This window comes from Heteronotia binoei, chromosome 18 (genome assembly GCF_032191835.1).
Source record: "Heteronotia binoei isolate CCM8104 ecotype False Entrance Well chromosome 18, APGP_CSIRO_Hbin_v1, whole genome shotgun sequence".
Classification (NCBI taxonomy): domain Eukaryota; kingdom Metazoa; phylum Chordata; class Lepidosauria; order Squamata; family Gekkonidae; genus Heteronotia; species Heteronotia binoei.
In genome coordinates, this window is record NC_083240.1 from 48,736,556 (window position 1) to 48,751,949 (window position 15,394).

Here is a 15,394-nt window from a genome sequence, read left to right on the forward strand (position 1 = left end):
CCTGCAAGAGGCCTACCATGTCCTTGCTCTTTTTCTTACTTTGAACATAAGAGAAGAACAACCATGTACACACACACATATATTGGCCACTGTGTGACACAGAGTGTTGGACTGGATGGGCCATTGGCCTGATCCAACATGGTTTCTCTTGTGTTCTTATGAACCCTTTTTTTGTTGTTTTAACATCTCTGGCTAGCCTAAATTCATGCTGAGCTTTAGCTTTCCTTCTCTGCAAGCATTGTTTATATTCATCCTTGATTATAAGACCTTCCTTCCATTTCCTAAATGAGTCTTTTTTATTTCTCAGGTCTTTGGAAAGCTGTTTATGGAGCCATTTTGGCTTCTTTAATCTCCTCCCATTTTCCTTCTCCTAGGAATCGTCTGAGATTGTGCCTTCAATATCTCACTTTTAAGAAATTCCCACTCTCTTGAATTCTCTTCTCCTTAAGTATTTCTGACCATGACCCAGCATAATTTTAAGATCTTCATCGTGGTCTCTGTGCAGTCCCACATATGGGTAATCCGCAGGATCGAGCCCATCTCGGAGAATTCAAAGCAATCCTTAAGCGTTATTTTTGGCGCGCCTTTCCCCTCGTCCCGGGGAGGGGGCAGCGACTGCGCATGCCCAGACGAGGGGGAGGCGGCCAGCCCACTCAGTTTCTTCTTTACCGCCATCCGGAAAACACCTATCTCGCTGATCTCCCTCTTCATTGCAGTCCTTTCCTTGATCTACGTTCCCGTTTCTAATCTACGTTCTTCACCGATTCCTCTTCTCTTCATTCTGGTATCGTAAAAAAAAAAAAAATCTTTCTCTTTACTTCGTTTTTTCGACCCCCTCTTCCCCCCCCCCCTCTTTCCGGGCGGATGGAAGGGAAGGAAAAAGAAAAAATTACCTTTAAGAGGTGCGTTCGCTGTTCGGCGAAGCTACCATCTACGGACAGGCACTCTCTTTGCCTGTTCTGCCTCGGGGAAGCTCACCGAACAGACTCTTGTGTGCACTGTAGCCAGTTCGGCAAGCAGGCGAGGAAAAACCACGCAGCAAGACTCAGAAGCCATTTGCTAGAGTCGTCTCTCCGCCCGGGAATGGCGCAAGCCGCAGCCTCGCAGTCATCGCCGTCTTCCCTACTTCTAAAGGGAACGACTCAGCCGGTTGAATCCGAAGTCTCCCAAGAAGCAAAAACTTGCTCATAAGACTCTCTAACCCGACGCCGCAATTCGACTTCCTCTCGAACCCGTCGTCATAATTAGGCCTCCTACACCTCGGTCCGCCATGACTGCTGCTGCCTCGACACGGACTACCCCGGCTTCGATATCCACTTCGACTCCGGCCATCACGCCTTTGGAGATTGTGCGCATCAGTTCTAGATCACCATCGGTGCACGAGTCACCACCAGACCAAATCTTAGGTACCGAGTCCCCGACTTCGACCAGGAGCCAGCGCCTGATTCCTCTCGAGGACCGCTTCCGTGAGCTCCCTACGCTACAACCGATCACTTCACCGTTGTTAACGAGGAACCTCTCGACCCCGAGATGATAGATCCCGAAGTCGACGCAGGGACCATTATTACTATTATTCTCCTTCGAGGTCTAGATCACCATCTCCTCGCAGATACCACAGATACTATAGATCGCCCTCATCCGGCTCCTACAGACATCGCACCCGAGAACACTATCGGTCCCGTGAAGACTCCAGACCCCGAGAGAGGCCTTATTACTCCCGCGAGCGCGACCGCCCTCGGTACCGAGACCGGTCTCCTCATCAGTTCAGTGACCCCAGGCCTAAACTGCCGTCCCCTATCAATCCGACACAACCGCCTGCACTTGAGCCTCCTGCACCTGAGCAGCTCAGAAAAACTCCAGAGGTTGACACCATGGACGACTCGGAGGCTGAACAATCTGTATCATCCAATTCCTCAGCTTCAAACCTCCACTCTCCGGATTCTGACATAGCCAAGCCGGCAGACCTCTCTCCATCCGAGGGCCCTAAGTCATACCTTGACCTTCTTTCCAACATGGCTACATCTCTTAATGTGAAATTAACATCAGACATCCCAAGAGTCTCTGACGTGGTCTATGACCTTGTTCATGCGGACCTCCCAAGGGATCATCTTTCCCTATGCTCCCAGTCCATTTGGAAACTCTAAAGGAAGCCTGGGACAAGCCAGCCTCTGTTCCGCCGACGTCCAAGAGAGTTGAGGCGCTATACAAGGTGCATGCGCCAGAGTCCAAGTTCCTCTTCAGTCACCCAGCTCCCAACTCTATGATCGTCCACTCTTCCTCAAAATCCAAACAAACCAGGCACCCTGTTCCCCCCGAGAAAGAGGGTAAAAAACTAGATACCATTGGGAGAAAGATTTACTCCCTCACTACTGCTACTACCAAGATACATAATTACATGGCATATTTTTCAGCTTACGCCTACAACCTTGCAACACAACTCAGCTCTTTGGTCACGGCCCTTCCGGAAGCTGCCCAAAAGCAAGCCAATCAGGCCCTGCAAGAACTTTCTAGAGTGAGCAAGCAGCAGATAAATACTACCCGTCATGCAGCCCAATGCTCCTCCAAGACATTAGCTTCGGCCATTGCCCTGCGCAGGCACGCCTGGCTCAGGTCTTCTTCTCTGCAGCCGGACATCAAATTCAAAATTGAGGACTTGCCGTTTGATGGTCTGGGACTGTTTAATGCTACTACGGATGACATTCTCTCCAACGTTGACGATAGCAGAAAACGAGCTAAGCGGCTAGGAGTCACCCAGCCACAATCCATCTCCAAACAAAGACCTTGGAGGCCCAATTACTTCAAACGGTCCAGATCCCCACGTCAAAATGAGCACCAGAGCGGTCGCAACCTCAACAGCCTTCTGTAAGGGCGTTCCGATGGAGGACATTTGCGCTGCTGCGGTCTGGTCGTCCCCATCTACCTTCGCCTCGCACTACGCTCTCGACGTTCGTGCCCGGCGTGACACATCCTTTGGGCAGGCTGTGCTGAGATCAATCTTCGACTGAAGTCATCTGCGGCCTTTGTGAGTACAAATTTATTCTGCTTATTCTACTCTAACTTGCAGACCTTCTTTACAGATCCAGCACCCGCCTCCTGCAAGGTAGCTTGCCAGTCACCCATATGTGGGACTGCACAGAGACCACGATGAAGATGGACAGGTTTCTTACCTGTAACTGATGATCTTCGAGTGGTCATCTGTGCAGTCACACATACCCACCCAGCCTTCCCCGCTGCTGGACTTTCACATCATTGCATTTTATACACCTACCCGGCGGCGGGAAGAAACTGAGTGGGCTGGCCGCCTCCCCCTCGTCTGGGCATGCACAGTCGCTGCCCCTTCCCCGGGACGAGGGGAAAGGCGCGCCAAAAATAACGCTTAAGGATTGCTTTGAATTCTCCGAGATGGGCTCGATCCTGCGGATTACCCATATGTGTGACTGCACAGATGACCACTCGAAGATCATCAGTTACAGGTAAGAAACCTGTCCTTTGTCAAAATTTGTTCTCTTAAAGTTCAACCTATATGTCTTACAGTCTTTCCCTTCCTCAAGTCTTTCAATTCCAAAATTACATGGGTCGTTTTCGCACTCACCTTAATCAGCAGCGACGACCCTCTTCACCGCGCAGGATCTGCGCGGATTTCGCACTAATTGCCGCGGAGCACCCAGAAGAGCCGGAAAGTCCCGGCGCTTTTGTGGCGCAAACGGAAACCACCAAAAACCAGTTTCCATTTGCGCCGCAAAAGCGCCGGGACTTTCCGGCTCTTCTGGCTGCCCCGTGGCAATTAGTGCGAAAATCCGCGCAGATCCTGCGCGGTGAAGAGGGTCGTCGCTGCTGATTAAGGTGAGTGCGAAAACGACCATGGTCACTACTACTCACTACTTTCACCTCATCTAGTTCTAATCCAAATTACTTCTAATCCAGATTAGTTCTGTTCATCTTGTACCTCCCTTATAACTCTAGTGCCAAACAGCCTCCCAAGACTACTGCCTCCAGGGCCTCCAGGTCAGACTCCCCGGATTAAGAGCCACAGGGCAAGAGCCCTTGAGCTTGCACCTCTGTCAAGGAGGAGCTTCACAATTTAAAGGCTCACAGCCTCCACCTCTAACTCAACATCCAGAGCAGGGTGGCCAAACTTGCTTAACATAAGACCCACATAGAATAAATGTCAGATGTCTGAGAGCGCAAGATACGAATGTCTGGGGAGGGAGGGAGGAAGACAGACAGACAGATAGGGGAGGGAGAAGTGGAAAGAAAGCAACTGTAACTTTAAATCCATTCTCCAAGCTGTCAGCTGGCTTGGCTTGGCGAAGTGATTTAAGGAGAGAAATGCCTTCTCCAGTCTGGCCAAGGGGGTGGTGGGAGCTTCAAGAGCTGCACAGTATGTGTGAAAGAGCCACATGTGCCTCCTGAGCTGCAGTTTGGCCACTCCTGATCCAGAGCAACTGTAGAAGGAGGGGCCAGCAACCACCTCCAGGCAAACAGGCTCTCCTCTCTCAGCAGCAGAAGCAAACAGAAACCCCTCTCCAGCAGAGACTTCAAGGACTCACACAGCAACCTCAGTTAAGGCTCCCCAGCAGTCCCCTCAAGAGCAATTCTGTCCCAGCTCCTTCCTGCAGCCCAGATGAATTACTTCTGCCTCTGGCAACAAGGAGTCTTGCAATTTAAAGGCTCACAGCCTCCACCTCTGACTCAGCGGTAGAGGGTGGGGCCAGCAACCACTACCAGGCAAAGAGGTCCTTTTCTCTCAGCAAAAAACACAGAGAAGCAATCAGAAACCCCTCTCCAGCAGGCTTCAACTCACTCCCACGCCCAGGAAGGAAGTGGGGAGGAGGCAAGGGCAGCGCCTCTCTTTCAGCAGGTCATTGGCACTGCTGCCACGGTTTTCCCCACCGATCAGCTGATTGGCGGTGGGGGGTCAGACTGGGAGGCGCTTCACCGCCCCTTCCTGGGCTTTAAAATGGTGAAAACGGGGTGCGGGGGGAGGTACCACGGTGGGGAGGCAACGAGGCTGCGTGGCCCGATTGCAAACAGGCCATGGACCCGTACCGGTCCACAGCCCAGGGGTTGGGGACCCCTGCCTTAGAGGAACCCAATGTGATGTTGCCTGTGCTTTTATGCACATAGAAGCAAATGGCTTTTCAGAACTCAGGTTCACCTGAGGCCTTGAGCGGCTGCTGCCAGTCAGAGGAGACCCTGCTGAGCTGGACAGATCAGGGCCTTGACTTACTGCCATGTGGTTTCCAGTACCCAGAGTCTGCTCAGAATTCATATTCCCACCTTTGGCCTCTTCTGCCTCTATCACTGAGCTTCTGGGTAGCTGTCTCCTGTTCTGCTGGGAGCCACAAACACTCCAGGGGAAAGAGCTGCCTTTTCCTGAGGAGTCACAGCATCCATCTGTGAAGGTCTGGGCTGACTTCCATGTCACCAGACCCTCCTAGGCCCTTCTACCTGGAGTTGCTGAAAGTTCAGCAAGGCGAAGGTTAGGGGACCTGTTGAGATGCTTCTTGCCAACGTGAACTGCCAGCCATCATACCTGTGAGCTCCCCCTCCTTGCCTGGCAGTCTTCAATGGATGAACACTTGAAGACTGCCAGGGAGGGAGGGAGAGCTCACAGGTATGATGGCTGGCAGTTCACGTTGGCAAGAAGCATCTCGTCAGGTCCCCTAACCTTCACCTTGAACACTTGTCAGGGATGCTCTAGGGCTGATCCTGCACTGAGCAGGGGGTGGGACTAGATGGCCTATATTATTCTATGATTTTTTGTTTTCTTTGCTAGTCTGACCTTCTTGGATTCTTTTTCCTCCAAAAGATTCTGGATTCCGAGCTTTTTGAATTAATGCATCAGAATGGTGACTACACTCACTTCTATTTCTGCTATCGCTGGTTCCTGCTGGATTTCAAACGAGGTGAGGCTTTGAGCCCAATGCTGCTTGTGTTATGTTGCCCTTATTCTTAATAATTCCTGTCTTACTTAATTTTTCACAACTCAGGACTGTGTTTGAAAGTGAAGCCTGCCTACTGTGTGGATCACTAGCCTAGCTTGGCAAAATGAGGAAGACCAATTCCTTGTTTTTTCCCTGAATGTTTATAAAGCTGGGTTCTCCCTGAGCAGGTGGTTCTACAGGGATGGAGAGGTTTAGCAGTGCTGGGGTCCATCACAGAGACTGCGGCAAGCAGAACTCTCCCTGCACTTTTATGGCCGGCTGAACTGGTCAGAGAAAGATGCTTGCTGAGACATGCAGGGCTCGTGCTGTGGAGCCAGGAGGGCCCTTTCTAAACGCCAAAACAACGAAGTTGGTGATTTCCTTGGGCCTCCAAAATACTAACATCACTCACAACCATGATGGGTTTGGTTCACCCCCCCCCCCCCCCGCTTGCTTGCTGTACTTTGATTAGGTGAGTGGGAAGAAAAACAGCTTCCTGCCCCGATGTCAGAAGGGCCATGGGGCGTGGGCTGCCTGCTTTCCCAGTTCATAATACTGCAACAGGCGTGGGCTCTGGAGGATATCGGTGGAGTTTAGGATGAGCTGCTGTGGCAAGTTACAGTGCGCTGAATGCACCTAAGAAAGTGTTAGTTCTTCTCTGAACTTGTACTGGGCAGGCGAGGAGGAAGTCCTTGGGGAAAGAAAAGGCATAGAATTGTTGACACGTCTATTTAAGTAACCGGATGCTTTTTTCTGTAATGTTTGTTCCTCCCATTCAGAATTGTTGTACGAGGATGTCTTTGCAGTGTGGGAAGTTATTTGGGCAGCAAAGCACATCTCTTCAGAGCATTTTGTCCTTTTCATTGCCTTAGCACTGGTGGAGCTCTATCGAGAGATTATCCGTGATAACAACATGGACTTCACTGATATCATCAAGTTTTTTAATGGTAAGGGTGTGAAACCTGGGCCAAGTTGCTGGGGCTGATTCAGATTTTGAGGGTCAGGACATGTCCACTATCTCAGTCCCACCCCTGGTTCTTGGTGGGAGGGAAAGAAGGCTGAAGAAAGATCTCTGTGAATGGTCACTGGTCCTCCTGCAAGATGAGGTTTCCGTGCCCCTCAGGCAGCTCTTTGGTCCCCTCTGTGTCTAATTAATTATACAGAAATTGCAAAAATGATGATTGGCATAATGACTGCAACCAGAATAATTCATTTTTTTACTACAGCCTTGTAAGGGCATTATGTGTCACCTTCATGTTGCAGATGGGGGGGGGGGAGAGGATAAAGCTGGTGACTTGCCAGCTGATGAGTTTGTGACAGTGACGAGATTTGGAGTGGGGAGCTGCTATGCTCTTAGCCTAGAAAGCTTGATTCCCTCCCCCCCCCTTTTTTTTATTTGTACAGAAATGGCAGAACATCACAATGCCCAGGAAATCCTGCAGATAGCCCGGGACTTAGTCTGCAGAGTTCAAACGCTTATTGAAAACAAGTGAGCCTGGCTTGTGGGGGACAGAACAGTCAAGACCCTGCCAGCACTTTTCTCGGACCTTTGAATGGGGAAGCAGCGGGGCTGGGAGGAAGGAGATTCCTGGCACTGCCACTTCAACTGGCACTGCAACTGCATCTTCTGTGTAATGTAGTAAATATTTTCAGAGATTTTAAAGAGACTTTTAAACAACAGATTTCCCCCCACACCCCAGAAGATGAGTTTTAATCTGTTAGTCTGCATTCTAAATTTGTATTTCAGAGCCCAAATTTGGCTATTTGCTTTTCTCCATCTTCAGGAAGCATCTACTTGCACCCAGACAGTTGAAAGAAGCAAAATGGTGCCTTCTGAAGACCCTTTGCCATGCCATGATCTTGAAAAAAAAGTTTTGCCTGCCCCCCTTTGCCAAGGAGGCTGCCCAATATTCCACCCTCTGCCTCTGATGCATGAACATTGAAGAGGGTGGGGCTGATTGTTAGCCCACCGGGCATTGAATGCCACCAGCCCCACCCTTTGAAGAGGTGAGGCTTCCTGCTGGTGGGCTGAACAAGAATTCTTCAGAACTGTACAAGTGTTGGGGCTTGTGTGAGGCAAGAAGGTTAGCAAGATAAGTGTCTCTAGATGGCTCAAGGATGCCCTTATCACTTTCCCTGTCCCCTTGAAGAGTCAAAAATGATGGGGTGTTTTGCAGTTCACTCACTCCTTGTAAAGGGTTTGGGCAGCCATGCCAGGCAACTAAACTGCAGTTTGGTGACAGTGGAAGAGCACAGCAAAATGAATAGTGGATGGAGAAATGAAAGGCTTGGAAATGTTCCCAGACTTTTCTGCACAATCACGAGGGCTAGAACAATTTTATTTTTTAAAAAGATGAGCAGCAAAAAAGAAAAGTTGCTGTAGACAGGAGATGCACATTTGATGTTAACTCAATCGATAGTGACTTTTTTGTGGCCCCTGTGAAATCTTGTGTCTAAAGTCACCCATGTCCAGTGGAATTTCCCAAGGGGGTGAATTTTTTTTCAATGCAAGAAAAACTTCCTCAGAAACCCCCGATCTTTGTGCTTCTGGCATGCCAGCTGGCTCTCGGCTCCCCTGCTGTTTGGGGTTTTCCCTACCTGTGCCAAGTCTGCATCCCAACAGTGCAGTTCTGCCAGCCAGCCTCCCGGGGAGAAAAATGTGCTTTACAATGTTGTGTCTCATTTTCATTCCATTGAAAAGATGAGGTCTCGACCTTAGGATCACTGCTGGATGACTATTTTAAAACAAACAGAACACTGCACTACATTTTTGGATAATGTATTTACTATGTAAAAAAGGCCCACAAAGAATTTATCTGTGCAAACTTTGTTGTACCTGTTCCTATAACAGCCTGCCTAATTGTGTTTTATGAATCTTGTGTTCTGCCTTATTTATTTTTTGTCAGGAAGAGAATATTTTTCTTCATGACTCAAGAGTTTATCTTTGTAGTGGAACTGTCTAAAAATACATATTGTCAAAGCTTTCTCTAGTGTGCAAAACTTGCTCTTTGTTTCCAAGCTGTTTGAAAAACTGCATATTAGCTTAACATGTAGTTTTAGTTAACATGTAGTCCCTCGGGGAGGGACAGTGGCTCAGTGGTAGAGCATCTGCTTGGAAAGCAGAAGGTCCCAGGTTCAATCCCTGGCATCTCCAATTAAAAAAGGTCCAGGCAAGTAGGTGTGAAAAACCTCAGCTTGAGACCCTGGAGAGTCGTTGCCAGTCTGAGTAGACAAGACTGACTTTGATGGACCAAGGAGGGTCTGATTCAGTATAAGGCAGCTTCATATGTTCTGTTATTAGGGGAGGGACAGTGGCTCAGTGGTAGAGCATCTGTTTAGAAAGCAGAAGGTCCCAGGTTCAATCCCTGGCATCTCCAACTAAAAAGGGTCCAGGCAAATACGTGTGAAGAACCTCAGCTTGAGACCCGGGAGAGCCGCTGCCAGTCTGAGTGGGCAATACTGACTTTGACGGACCGAGGGTCTGATTCAGTATAAGGCAGCTTCATAGGTTCATAAGTAACAGTCTGCTACAGAAAGCAAGGCTGATAGCAACATGATACCCAAGACTTTGCGCTCCCAGCATGGCCTCCCCCGCTCCCTCCAGGTGGGCTCCTGCCTAAGATTAACAGCCTCCTGGTGGGGCCTGGAGAGCTCCCAGAGTTGCACCCAGTCTCTCCAGCTGCAGAAATCAGTTCACCCAGAGGAAACAATAGCTTTACAAGAGTAACACAGGATAAACAGAAGCCCTCTGGTGTCCACATCCCCTCTGCCCCCGAACTTCAGAAATCCCCCAGTCCTGCTCCTTCCAACCCATGTAGCAATGTGAAAACCTGGTAGCTCAGAGCCCCCTGTGGGAAGTGGCCAGCATCCCCTTTCAGTCAGGGATTCCTTTCCTGCCTTGAGCAGCAGCATCTCTGAATGCAGAACAGGGATTCTGCAGCAGCAGGTACCACAAGGGCTGCCGTCCGTCTAGTGCTGATGCAAGGCTACACAAGTGAACAAGGCTGGGCAGGGGGGTGGGGGGAGGGCTGCCTTGCATCGAGAGAAATCTCATTTCCCTCGCTCACTGGACAGTTCGTAAGAATTATGTCAATGACCTACCCTGTTTGGTCAGTTTGGTGTAGTGGCTAAGTGTGCAGACTCTTATCTGGGAGAACCGGGTTTGATTCCCCACTCCTCCACTTGCACCTGCTAGCATGGCCTTGGGTCAGCCATAGCTCTGGCAGAGGTTGTCCTTGAAAGGGCAGCTGCTGTGAGAGCCCTCTCCAGCCCCACCCACCTCACAGGGTGTCTGTTGTGGGGGAGGAAGGTAAAGGAGATTGTGAGCCGCTCTGAGACTCTTCGGAGTGGAGGGCGGGATATCTTCATCTTCTCCCCTTTCCCTTCCTTTAAACCGCTCAGGGCAGTGGTGCATTTTCTAGCTCTCCTCCCACCCCAGTAAGGAAACTTAGGCTGACCTATAAGGAAAGAGGCCAAAGCAGAGAATTTAAGAGGTTTTGCTTTAGGGATTCTTCCTGCAGCTCTAATTCTAGGTTGTACCATTAGGTGGCAGAATATGCCCATGCCGAGGGGAACTCTTTCTGACTTTCCTATGCAGGTGGGAGAGCTTACAGAGGAAGGGCAGCCAGTGGCACTGTGGGATCACAAATATTAGGGGAAAAGAGGGGCTGAGAGCACAGCAAAAGCTAAGGAATCATTTTATCAGTCTTTGCAATTAGAGATGAAGAGTCACGCCAACAGGATTCCTGGATCCAGGTGGGTAGAGCCATGTTGGTCTGAAGCCACAGAACAAAGTTTGAGTCCAGTCAGGCACCTTCAAGACCAATGAGTTGAATTCTGGGTAGAAGCTTACATGTGCAGACACACTTCTTCACACTCCTGGACTTAGTTCAAAAACAACAAAAAGGGTTCTTATGTTCAAAGTAAGAAAAAGAGCAAGGACATGGTAGGCCTCTTGCAGGGACAGGAAAGTGAAATTGTAAGAGGTGATGAAGAGAGGGCGGAACTGCTCAATTCCTACTTTTCCTCAGTCCTCTCTTCGGAGGGAAACGGTGCTCAACAGGGCAAAAACAACATATGATAAGGGAAGGTAGTTGAAACCTAGGATCAGCATAGGGGTAGTACATAAAATCTAGTTTCTTTAAATGAAACAAAATCCTCAGGAGCAGATGAACTGCACCCAAGGGTACTAAAAGAGCTTGTGGATGTAATTTCTGGCTCTGAAATTTTTGAGAACAGGATAGGTGCCAGAAGATTGAAGGCGGGCAAATGTCCCCATCTTCAAGAAGGGGAAAAAGGAGGATCCAGGTAACTACCAAGTAGGGGTGTGCAAAAGAAAAAAAATCGGATTTGGGGGTATTCGGGGCTAAAAAATATGGGAGGCCGTATATCTTCTAATGGCAGACTTGGGAGCCAAATCTGATTCAGGAGATATATGGCAATTCCCGAATATATGGACCCATTATATCCTATGGGCCATTGAAATCAATGGCAAAATAGGATATAATAAAGTGCAGAAAGTTCATGCCCCGTCTCTACTGCATGGCAATAGTGCATTCAATGCACTGGTTCTGTGCAGCAGTCCTTGCAGAGAGCCTGCACCCCAATTTTTGAATGAGAGGGATTCTCTAGTTTGATTTAATGTGCTGTTTGTGCCAATGGCAGTAGCATGGTGGCACTGGCTCTGCAAGGGACATGGCACTGCCTGTGGGGGAGAGGCCCCTGCCTCTGCTCTGCAGATCTGGGGCTCTCTATCCCTCAAACCCTCTGCTCCCCAGAATCAGTTTTCCCACTGTTATTAGTGGGAAAACTGACAGGTTGCTTTCTCCCCACCATTGGGGGAAATGGGCCTTTATGGGGGCCCCTAGAATGGAACCCCTGGTCCAATCTTTTTGAAACTTGGGTGCTATGTAGGGGAGAGGCTTCTACCTCAAACCCCTGCCCCCCCCCCAGCCACACTTCATTATACCCTATTTTGTCATTGACTTCAATGGCCCATAGGGAATAATGGAGAGAAAGGGCCACTCTCTTTGGGTGCCCACAGAATTGGACCCCTTGGTCCAATCTTTTTGAAATTTGGAGGTTCCGTAGGAGAGAGTCCCCCAAAGCTTCCCAGAAGATTTGGAGCCTCTACCTCAAACCCCTGCCCCCCAGCCGCACTTCATTATACTCTATTTTGCTATTGATTTCAATGGCCCATAGAGTATAATGGGGCGGAATGACTGCCGAATTTTGGCGGCAATTTGCAACTGCAGTATGTGGCTCCTGTGTCAAGTCAGCAGATTCAATAACGAGTCGATGTAGATACAAAGAAACTAGTTTATTGATACTGGTTACTTGCGGCCTTGGCCAGAGCTTGAAAAGACTGGAGACCGTATATTAGATACATTGCATATAAGGTGCACTTCAAAGGGATTCCTACGGGCCGGGGAATCTTGCAAGGGGAACATTCACACATAGATGTTACCAATACATTCTCATGTTGATTAGAGGCCCGCGGCCTTGGTACTCTCAGGCTTCCTGTCTCCCCCGAGCCTGAGCTGAGAAGGCTCAGATAAAAGTTTTCACACATCACCATTTCAAAGCAGGGACATTCTCTACGGGAGGGAGGGGGGAACCGGAGAGAGTTAGCTAGCAGCATTTGTTTACACTTTGATTCTACCCAGCATGCTCTTTGAATGAGCCAGAGTTAAAGCCAGACTTGACATCCTGAATCAGATCAGAGAATCTGATTCGGCCCTATACTGCTTTAAAACAGCCGCATCAGCTGTTTTTCAGGGGTTTATTCAGTTCAGCCAAACCGAATGCACACCCGTACTGTCAACCCGTCAGCTTAACATCTATACCTGGAAAAGTTTTAGAACAAAAACAGTCAGTCTTGGAACACTTAGAAAAGATGGCTCTGATTACTAAGAGCCGTCATGGGTTTCTCAAGAATGTCATGTCAGACTAACCTGATCTCTTTTTTTGAGAAAGTGACTACCTTGCTGGATCAGAGGAATGCTGTAGACATAGTTTATCTTGATTTCAGTAAGGCTTTTGATATGGTTCCACATGCTGTTCTTGTTGACAAGTTGGTAAAATGTGGTTTGGAGCCTGTTACTGTTAGGTAGATCTGTAACTGGCTGACAGGTTGCACCCAAAGAGTGCTGGTGAATTTTAACAGGGATAAATGTAAAGTTATGCATTTAGGTAGGAAAAATCCAATGCATGGCTATAGGATGGGGGAGACTTGTTTTAGCAGTAGTATATACGAAAAGGATCTAGGGGTCTTAGTGGACCATATGCTGAACATGAGTCAACAGTTTGATTTGGTGGCTAAAAAGGCAAATGCAATTTTGGGCTGTATCCTCAGAAGTATAGTGTACAGATCACGTGAAGTGATGAGTCTACGCATGCTCTCATCAGTTGCTGCTGGCTCTCTGATGACAGCATGCGTTGACCCATGTTGGGCTGACAAAGTGATTGAAACTGTGAGGAGTCCTTTCATAAGCAGTTCCTTCCTTACTCTCTCTGCATTGTTAGGAGTCGGGCACTGAGGAAAAAAGCATTCTCCCACAACTGAGTCTACTCGAAGAAAGCCGATTTACAGGGCTACTGAAAGACTGTGTGGGGAAATTCATATGTTGAAAGCCCAGTGTTCCTTAGTTTTGTTTTGTTTACGTTTCATTTGAGCTTGCACTAAAACGTATTTATACGTTTCCGTGTAAATTTCATTGCTTCTGGTGGTTTTTCTGTTATTTCCATTGATTACACCGGTTCCAGTTGTTTTGATCTTTGTAATAGACAAGCTGAAATAGGTCCAGAGGAGGGCAATGAAGATGACGAGGGGTCTGGAGACCAAGTCCTATTAAGAAAGGTTGAAGGAGCTGGGCACGTTTAGCCTGGAGAGGAGATGGCTGAGAGGTGATATGATCATCATCTTCAAGTACTTGAAGGGCTGTCAAATAGAAGCCTTGTAATGCAACCTCTAAGTCATCTGCTAATCGTTGCTGGTGAAATTCTGTGACCCATAGAAGCTTTCCTAAAGAAAACAAACAGAGACTCCGTGTTGCGAAGGTTCCTAGTCCTATCTTAGTAGAAACTTAATGCTCTACAATGCTCTAGGCAATGCCACAACTTTTCCTTATCATGAATGGGGTTAGGACAAAAGGAGAGGAGGAGGATGTCATCTTGATCGGTGTAAACTAGAATTGACTTTAGGAATGAAAGCCAAGTCTGGGCAAAGTACTACTTTGTCCTGGTGGAACTCACAGAGATTCTTGTGGATAGAAAGGGCCTGAATCTCTGATGCCCTACTTGCTGAAGTAATACTGACTAGAAACACTGTTTTAAAGGTAAGGCGTTTGAGGCTATGCCATGGGTTCAAAAGGTTTCCAACACAAGGCGTCCAGGACCGTATTCAGATTCCATTAAGGAAAGTGATGGATCTGTGGAGGATTAATCAGGCAAACCCCTTTATGAAAACACCTAATATGAGGGTGCGTGGAAATATACTTTCCCTTCTTGGAGTCCCTAATCACTGAGATGGCTGTCACCTGCCTGCGAAGGGCACTGGTACTAAGATCCAATCCCGATTGCAAGAGAGAATAACAGCAATTGGGGCTGTCATGGGGTCAACCGTAGTATCTGTACACCATGCCCCAAAAACCTGCAAGGAGACCAGTTATATGCCCTGTTAGTGGAGGCTCTCCTATAAGAAAGCATGGTGTTGATCACCTCCTTGGGGTAACCTAAACTATTCAGGTGTTGCTGCTCAACCTCCAGGCAGTGAGACCGAGGAGTTCCAGTAAAGGATGCTTTAGACTTCCCTGGGTGAGGAGAACGGGACGCAGTGACAATTTCCAGACTGGACCCACTGACAATATTTGAAGGTCCTGGAACCAAGCCCTCCTAGGCCACTATCACCTCTGCTTGCTGTTCCTGAACCCTCTGTAGGAATCATGGGAGGATCTGGAAGGGTGGGAAGGCATAAAGATTGGGGGCCAATCCACGTTGAGGACATCTATGTCTAGGGCCCCTTGGTTTCTTGTTCTGGAGATGTACAAGTCCACCTGATGATTTTGTGCTGATGCAGAAAGGTCATCTGGGGTGGATTATTTTGGACCTCCTCTCGTGGGTCAGAAAAATTCTGTCCCCGATAGAATCGATTTCCACCCCCAGGTGAACCAAGGCCTGTGTTGGTATCAGAGAGCTCTTCTGGGTGTTGATGATGAACCTGTGAGAGGATAGGACCGAGATAGTCTGATCCAGAGTTCCTCTGGCCTGCTCCAGGGATGGGGCCTTGACGAGAATATCGTCCAGGTATGGGAACAGGGACTTGCCCTGTAGCTGGAAGACCACCATTAGGGTCACCAATACTTTGGTGAAGACTCTGCAAGAGAACTTGAGGCTGAAGGGGAGGGCACGATATTGAAAGTGACGCCCGTCGTATGTGAACCGCAGGAACTTGTGGTGTAATGGTGCTA

The 15,394-nt window shown here is 48.6% G+C and overlaps 1 protein-coding gene and 2 non-coding genes across 7 annotated transcripts in view; all 3 read left to right on the forward strand.

The window, feature by feature from the left end:
• Positions 1 to 8,912, forward strand: part of SGSM2 (small G protein signaling modulator 2) — a 174,155-nt gene extending 165,243 nt beyond the window's left edge. For 3 of the 5 annotated variants that reach the window (XM_060259242.1, XM_060259243.1, XM_060259246.1), the window contains 3 exons: positions 5,813 to 5,909; positions 6,707 to 6,874; positions 7,332 to 8,912. In XM_060259242.1, coding sequence (XP_060115225.1) covers positions 5,813 to 5,909; positions 6,707 to 6,874; positions 7,332 to 7,420 — 354 coding nt within the window. In that variant the 3' untranslated portion in view covers positions 7,421 to 8,912. The remainder of the gene's footprint in view (positions 1 to 5,812; positions 5,910 to 6,706; positions 6,875 to 7,331) is intronic. The other 2 variants (XM_060259244.1, XM_060259245.1) reach the window with 1 other exon arrangement.
• Positions 8,913 to 9,010: 98 nt separating this feature from the next.
• Positions 9,011 to 9,081, forward strand: TRNAS-GGA (transfer RNA serine (anticodon GGA)). Its single transcript has one exon. It is a non-coding gene; the product is annotated as a tRNA-Ser (tRNA).
• Positions 9,082 to 9,233: 152 nt separating this feature from the next.
• On the forward strand, positions 9,234 to 9,304 carry TRNAS-AGA (transfer RNA serine (anticodon AGA)). Its single transcript has one exon. It is a non-coding gene; the product is annotated as a tRNA-Ser (tRNA).
• The last annotated feature ends 6,090 nt before the right edge of the window (positions 9,305 to 15,394 follow it).